Genomic DNA, 7,983 nt, shown 5'->3' on the forward strand with positions numbered 1-7,983 from the left:
AACAACCAAAGCAATCTATACATTCAATGCAATCCCAATCCAGATCCCACCAACATTCTTCAAGTGTATGGAAAAACCAATCACTAAATTTATATGGAAAGGAAAGAGACCTCAGGTAAGCAAAGCACTATTGAAGAAGAACAACAAATTAGAAGGTCTCACACTCGCAGATCTCAAAACCTACTGTACAGCCACAGTAGTCAAAACATCCTGGTATTGGTACAACGCCAGACACACAGATCAGTGTAATAGAACTGAGAACCCAGGAATCCATCCATCGACCTATGATCAGCTGATCTTTGACAGAGGGCCAAAATCCATTAAAAAGTCAAGAGATAGTCTCTTTCACAAATGGTGCTGGCAAAATTGGTTATCCATTTGCAGAAAAATGAAACAAGATCCATACCTAACACTATATGCAAAAACTAACTCCAGATGGATGAAAGACTTAAATGTGAAACCTAAAACTATAAAGTTCCTCATGGAAAACATAGAGGCAAATTTAGGGGCCCTAATTTATAGAATAAATAGACTGTCAGGCATCACCCAAAATGTACAAACAGCAGAAGAAAAATTAAATTTTTTAATTTCTAAAAATTAAATTTTTATGTGTTTCTAAAGACTTCTCCAAAAGAGTGAAAAGAGAACCAAGAGATTGGGAAAAAAATATTCAGCAATGACATACCTGACAAGGGACTTATCTCTAAAATGTATAGAAAACTCCAACACCTCAACTACAAAAAGACAGACAATTCAATTAATAAATGAGCAGAAGACATGACTAGATACTTCACCAAAGAAGATACTCAGGTGGCCAACAAACACATGAAGAAATATTCACGATCACTAGCCATTAACCAAATCAAACTCACTGCTGTCGAGTCAAATCCAACTCATAGAGACCCCTCCTTGAGTTTCTCAGGCAGAAACACTTTGGAAGTAGATTGCCCAACCTTCCTTCCGAGGAGCAGCTGGTGGGTTTGAACTGCCAGCCTTCTGGTTAGCAGTCAAATGCCTTAGGCACTACACCACCAGAGCTCCCCACTAGCCATTGTTGTTGTTGTTATGTGCTGTCGAGTCGGACTGGACTCATAGCGACCCCTCCTTGGGTTTCTGAGGCAGTATCACTAGGAAGTAGAATGCCCAACCTTCCTTCTGAGAAGTGGCCATTAGAAAGATACAAATGCAAATCAAAACAACAAGATACCATCTCACCCCAGCTCTAAGAGCAAAGTTCAACTAGGCAGAAAATAACAAATGCTGGTGAGGATGTGAAGAGATTGGGACTCTTTTACACTTCTTGTGGGTCTGTAAAATGATACAGCCACTGTGGAAATCAGTATGGCAACTCCTTAAAAAGTTGGAATTAGAAATACCATTTGATCCAGCAATCCCATTAGTAGGTATATATCCAAAGAAGTGAGAACTGGGGTAAGAACAGATACATGCACAACCATGTTCACTTCAGCACTATTCACAATAGCAAAGAAATAGAAACATTGTAAGTGCCTATCAACAGATGAATGGATAACCAAACATACACACAATGGAATACTATGCAACACTAAAGAATAATGTAGTATCTGTGAAACACAACATAACATGGATGAACTTGGAGGATATTATGCTGAGTCAAACAAGTCAATCACAGAAGGACAAATATTTTATTAGTGCACTATTGTAAAAAGTTAAAGAAAGGTTTATATATGGAAGGAAGCTTTCTTTGTTGGTTATCAGGCATGGGAGGGGAGGGAAGGGAACAGTGCTAGATAGGTAGAGACATGTATTGATTTGAGTGAAGGAATGACGTACCAAAAGTGAGTGATCAACATGGTGGCACTGAGGAAGAGGAAGATGTAATAGAGGTGTATTGGGAGTACAGACAACAAAGATGAACCATTTTGCATGTACAGTACTACATTTTCAGTGATGGCAAGCATTGATCTACAGGTGGATAGATGAGTGTACAGGCTGAATGATCAGGTATGTCTAAGCAATGGGGAGCATTCCCATGACCATGTACAGGGTTGGCAGATGATGTTTCTACATGTGTATTGTATGTCCTGTAAGAATGTCCAAGTGTATAACAGAGCTGACAAGGAGCAAGGTTGTAGTGGCTTCTTGGCCACAGCCAGCTACCCTGAGGGAGCAAGTAGTTGGGCCTGTGGGCTCAGGACCATAGCTGCAGGGGACATCAAGCTCAGTTGGCATAACATACTACACAAAAACATTGTTCTACCTCCTACTTTGATGAGTTGTAGCTGGAGTCTTAAAAGCTTGCAACCAGGCATCTAGATGCAGCAGTGGGTCTCTCCTCATCTAGAGCAGCTTGTGCACCTCTGTGCTGGTTATAGCTGCATCTTGAAAGACATAATGGGAGCTCTAATTCCATTGGGTGAAAAATAAGTTGTAATTCCCAGTACACCTACTTTAACTCGAAGAGGGGGCTATACTTGTTAATTGCTTTTATAATTAATTAACTATGTAAGTATTTACTGAGTGCCTATTTCATGGCCAGCACTGTGCTAAGCACTGAGGATATGTGAGAGAACAGGGCAAACACGGTATCCGTCCTCATGGAAAGGAAGTTATTGTGGAGTAGGAAGACAAACATAGAGGTGGTTGGGTGGTATGAAGTACATAAAGCAGGATAAAGAGAGAGAAGACTTGGATGTGGTGATATTGTTAGATAGGGTGGTTAGAGGAGTCCCTTTAGGAGATGCCATGTGATCTAAGAACTGGATGTCAAGATAAAGCCAGCTTTGTAAACATGAGGGAGAAGGAAGAGCAGCAGATGTCTGGGTGTGCTCACACTCTAAAGCTTATCCTGAGAGAAATATGAATCAAAACAAGAGGAATGTGGAAAAGCAAATGGCAAATACGAAATTGGAATGACACAAAGTGATTTGATGAGATAAATAATACCCAGGTATGATTTTGTTTTCCTTACAATGTCAGGTGAGGAAAATAAAGCAACTCTCCTCGAACTTGGAGCTGTGGAACCTTTAACTAAACTGCTCACTCATGAAGACAAAATTGTAAGAAGAAATGCTACTATGATATTTGGGATCTTGGCTTCAAATAGTAAGAATCAACTTTTTTAAATAATCAAATAATCTCGTGTAATGTATTATCCTTCTTTTAAATTTTAAGGGACTTGTTTTAATTTTATTTAAACTGACTTTAATGTTAATAAAGTTGAACAATCACTGGCTCTTAAAATGGAAAGGTTCTTTTTTTTTTTAAAGTTTGTATAATGTAATTTGGCTGTATATATGTAAAGTGTACTTCATATATTGATACACTGATTCTGTTGAAACTTCAAAATATTTGTTGCCAAAAATAAATTGAGATGTGTATTTACTCCTTAAATAGTACCTATTACTTGCTTGGAATAATTTTTTTTCCCAACATTTATTTATTGATTGTACTTTGTATGCACATTTACAAAGCAGGTTTGTTTTACGTTCAACAGCTGATGCACATTTGATTCCACAGCCCGATTACAATCCTCAACCACAAAAAACTCTTCTCCCTGTGACTATCCCATCCCCATGCCTCTCTTATCTGTGCATTCCTGTCTGTCCAACTTTCCCTCTGTGTGAATGCTACCCCCCTGATGTCTCATGGTTGACTGATCCAAGAGGTGCATCTCCCTGGGGTAGGTGTTCTGCATGTACGTCTTTCTACTTTTGGTCTGAGAGCCAATCCACAGAAATGAGTCCATTTCTAGCCCCAAAGGATAACCAGGGATTCCACCAATCTCTGTCCAACTAGTACTTCTGATCATTTTTGTGTTCTGAATTTTGTTTTACATTTTTTCTCCCACTCTAACCAGGATCTCTAATTTTGATTCCTTTCTGAGTGGTTGGCATTGATAGCTGGGCACCATCTAGTTCTGGTCTCAGGGTCATGAAGGTTGAGGTCCTTGTGGTCTATCATATCTTTGGACTAATTGTTCCCAAATGACTTTGATTTTCTTTACTCATTTTTGCTCCAGAGAAGAGGAGACCAATAATTGCATCTTAGATGGCTGCTCGAAAGCTTTTAAGACCCCAGTTGCTACTCACCAAAGCAGGGTGTGGATCAAGATGTTTATGTACCATGTTGTGCCAACTGAGCATGATGTCTCCCGAGACTATGGTTCTGAGCCCAGAGGCCTGGTGATTCTCTCTCTCAGGGTGTTTGGTTTTCTCTGAGATGCTACTCCAACCCTGTCCTCTGCTACTTCTATAATGTATGTGGATAATTTTGTAGGATAAATACATATGTAAGATTATCTTCAGCCAAATCTGTCCTTCAAAAATAAAAACCAAAGTCACTGCTATCGAGTCAATTCCAACTCAAGTGATACCCATTGGGTTTCTGAGGTGGTAAACCTTTATGGAAGTAGATTGCCCCATCTTCTTTAAGCAGAGCAGCTGGTGGGTTTGAACTGCCAACTGGTTCAAACTGGTTAGCAGTCAAATGCCGTAGGCACTGCACCACTAGAGCTCCTTGGGTTGTGCTTCATAGCCTTATTTATACTATAAATTAGGGCCCTTAGATTTGCCCCTATTTTATCTTTGATTAATTTTATAGTTTTGGGTTTTACATATAGGTCTTTGATCCAACTTGAATTTGTTTTTGTGTATGGGGTGACGTATGGGTTGTTTCACTTTTCTGCAAGTGGATATCCAGTTTTGCCAGCACCATTTGTTGAAGAGGCTATCTCTCCCCCATTTGATGGGTTTTGGCCCTTTGTCAAAGATCAGCTGTCCATAGATGGATGGATCTAATTTCTGGGTTTTCAATTCTGTTCCATTGGTCTATCATTGTAGCAGTACAATGTGTTTTGACTACTGTAGCTGTATAGTAGGTTTTGAGATCCAGTATGAGACTGCCTACTTTGTTTTTCTTCTTCAGCAGTGCTTTGCTTATCTGAGGTCTCTTTCTTTCTTTGGAATATTTTCATGTATTTAATATATTGGTATAATTAAAAAAAAAAAAAAAAAAAAAACCTCACTGCCATTGAGTTGACTTTGACTCATAGCAACCCCTATTGGGTTTCCGAGGCTATAAATCTTTACAGAAGTAGATTGCCCCGTCTTCCTTCCACGGAGAAGCTGGTGGATGTGAACTGCTGACCTTCTGGTTAGCAGCCCAATGTCTTACTAAGCCTTCAGAGTACCTTATAATGCTATAATAGTATTTTCAAAATATACAATTATATCTTCAGAATATCTGCTAACCAAAACTATTTCAATAAAGGCAGTCTTTGACTGATGAATATGATGTCTTCCATGTGTTAGTCATTTTCCTGTATAACATACATCCCTATGAGAGTTAGTATTCCACTTTACATATGAGGCAACTGAAGCACAGAGAAGTTAAATAAGGTAGCAATCATTTGTGTTATGAGTCCTTTGTAAATTTATCTCAAGGATTTCCTGCATAATAATAATTCTGCTTTGTTGTTATTGTTGTTGTTATGTGCCGTCGAGTCGGACCCAACTCATAGCGACCCCTCTTTGGGTTTCCGAGGCAGTATCACTACAGAAGTAGATTGCTCCATCTTCCTTTCAAGGAGCAGGTGGTGGGTTTGAACCGCCAGCCTTCTGGTTAGCAGTCAAGTGCCTTAGGCACTATGTGACCAGAGTCTTATTAAATGTATTTATAATAAAACATTTTTAAACTTTCCTTTATTTTGTTTGATACTATTTATATACCACAGAATTTGAGAACCAGTGTACTTTATAACACCCCCTGTGCAACTCCCTCATTTAAAAAAAAAGGAAAGATAAATCCTCCAATGATTAAGTTACTTGCCCAAAGTCATGCAAATGGTTAGTAACAGAACTGAGAGCTGGAATTAGAACTTTCTTTTCATTCATAGTTTAGTAAACTTTCTATTCACATCATTAGTGTACCATCAGTGTGTCATGCAAAGTCAGGTTCTCATTCTAAATGATTTTAGGGGATACTGTATCTCCTTTGAATAGTTGTTAGTTGTTGTTGTTAGGTACCATTGAGTCAGCTCCAATTCATAGCGACGACCCTATGCTCAACAGAACAAAACACCGCCCACTCCTGTGCCAGCCTCACAATCCTTTCATACCTGTGCCCATCGTTGCAGCCACTGTGTCAATCCATTTTGTTGAGGGCCTTTCCCTTTTGCGTTGGCCCTCCACTTTACTGAGCATGATATCCTTCTCCAGGAAGTGGTCTCTTCTGACAGCATGACCAAAGTAGGTGAGATGAAGTCTGGCCATTCCTGCTTCCAAGGAGCATTCTGGCTGCATGTCTTCCAGGACAGATTTGTTAGTTTGTCTAGCAGTCCATGGTACTTTCAGTATTCTTTGCCCACACCACAACTCAAAAGCATCAACTCTTCTTTGGTTTTCCTTTTTCATTATCCAACATTCACGTGCATATGAGGTGACTGAAAATACCATGGCTTGGGTTATCTGTACCTTAGTATTCAAAGAGACATCTTTGCTTTTCAGCACTTTAAAGAGGTCTTTTGCAGCCGATTTGCCCAGTGCAATACATTGTCTGATTTCTTGACTGCTGCTTCCATTGGTGTTGATTGTGGAACCAAGTACCTTTGACAACTTCAATTTCCTGCTTATATTGTTTAATTTAATGTTTAGGTCTTCAATACTTGGTGGTTTGGGTGAAAGTTTACAGAGCAAATTAGTTTCCCATTCAAAATTTATACACATTTTGCTTTGTGAAATTAGTTTCAGTCCCCTCAATGTAACAGCACTCTTCCAGTTTCCTCCCTGGGTTCCTCATTTCCATTCACCCATATTTCCTGCCTTTCCTGCTTTCTGAACTTTGTTATTAGGCAAATGCTGCCCTTTTGGTCTCACATAGTTGATTGTTCTGAGGAACACATTCCTCCCAGTGTTATTTACCTTATAGGCTATTGCTTGGCTGAAAAGTGATCCCCAAGGGCAGCTTGAGTCCCAACTCTGAAGAGTGTCTAAGGGACATAGTTTCAGGGGTTCCACCAGTCTCTCACAAACCAGTAAGTCTGGTCTTTTTTATGATTTTGAATTTTGTTCTACGTTTTTCTCTCACTTCTATTGTGATCCCAATCAGAGTGATCAGTAATGGTAGCTGGGAACCATCTAGTTCTTCTGGGTCTCAAGCTAGCAGAGGCTGTGCTTTATATGCTCCACTAGCACTTTGGACTAATCGTTTCCTTGAGGCTTTTATTTTCTTCACCCTTCTTTTCTCTGGGCAGGAAGTGACTAAGAGTTATATCTTACATGACTGCTCACAAGCTTTTAAGACTCTAGTTGCTACTTACCAAAGTAGGATGTAGAACATTGTTTTTATGGACTGTGTTATGCCAACTGACCTAGATGTCGCTGAGACTATGATCCTAAGCCTTCAAGCTCAATGACTCAGTTCCTCAAGTTGTTTGGTTATGGTTTGTTATGGTTAAGAATTTAGCATAACTTAGGCCCCTGTTCTATTATATACCTGGATATGTTTGCAGAGCATACAGATATGTACATAGAAATATCATCTGCCAAACCTATATATGCTTGTGGTATATTCCCATGTACAGTCTCACACCTGTTCAGCTTACATACCTACCTATGTATCGACTTGTAAATTATTGTTTGTTATTACTGTTATTGCAGGGTTGTGTATGTAATAGTATTTATCATTGTTGCCTTTTACTCTTGTATACCTCCCAGTATCTTCCTTTGCCTTGGTCATGTTGTGCTGACCTCCCCCTTATTGTGTATTCCTTTTCCTTTAAGCAAAGTTAGGAGCTCTGGTAGCATAGTGCCTAAGGCATTTGACTGCTAACCAGAAGGCTGGCGGTTCAAACCCACCAGCCACTCCTCAGAAGGGAGGTTGGGCAATCTACTTCCGTAGTGATACCGCCTTGGAAACCCAAGGAGGGGTCGCTATGAGTTGGGTCCAATTTGATGGCAGTGAGTTTGGTTTTTTTGGAGTAAGTGAAGTTAATACATGTCTGAG

At 39.6% G+C, this 7,983-nt stretch overlaps 1 protein-coding gene across 1 annotated transcript in view; it reads left to right on the plus strand.

The window, feature by feature from the left end:
- The window catches only part of ARMC3 (armadillo repeat containing 3), a 146,804-nt gene that overhangs the window by 28,307 nt on the left and 110,514 nt on the right, over positions 1-7,983 (plus strand). The window contains exon 3 of the mRNA XM_007936409.1: positions 2,959-3,084. Coding sequence (XP_007934600.1) covers positions 2,959-3,084 — 126 coding nt within the window. The remainder of the gene's footprint in view (positions 1-2,958; positions 3,085-7,983) is intronic.

Source organism: Orycteropus afer, unplaced genomic scaffold (genome assembly GCF_000298275.1).
Source record: "Orycteropus afer afer isolate SDZICR_OR568_19922 unplaced genomic scaffold, OryAfe1.0 scaffold00035, whole genome shotgun sequence".
Classification (NCBI taxonomy): domain Eukaryota; kingdom Metazoa; phylum Chordata; class Mammalia; order Tubulidentata; family Orycteropodidae; genus Orycteropus; species Orycteropus afer.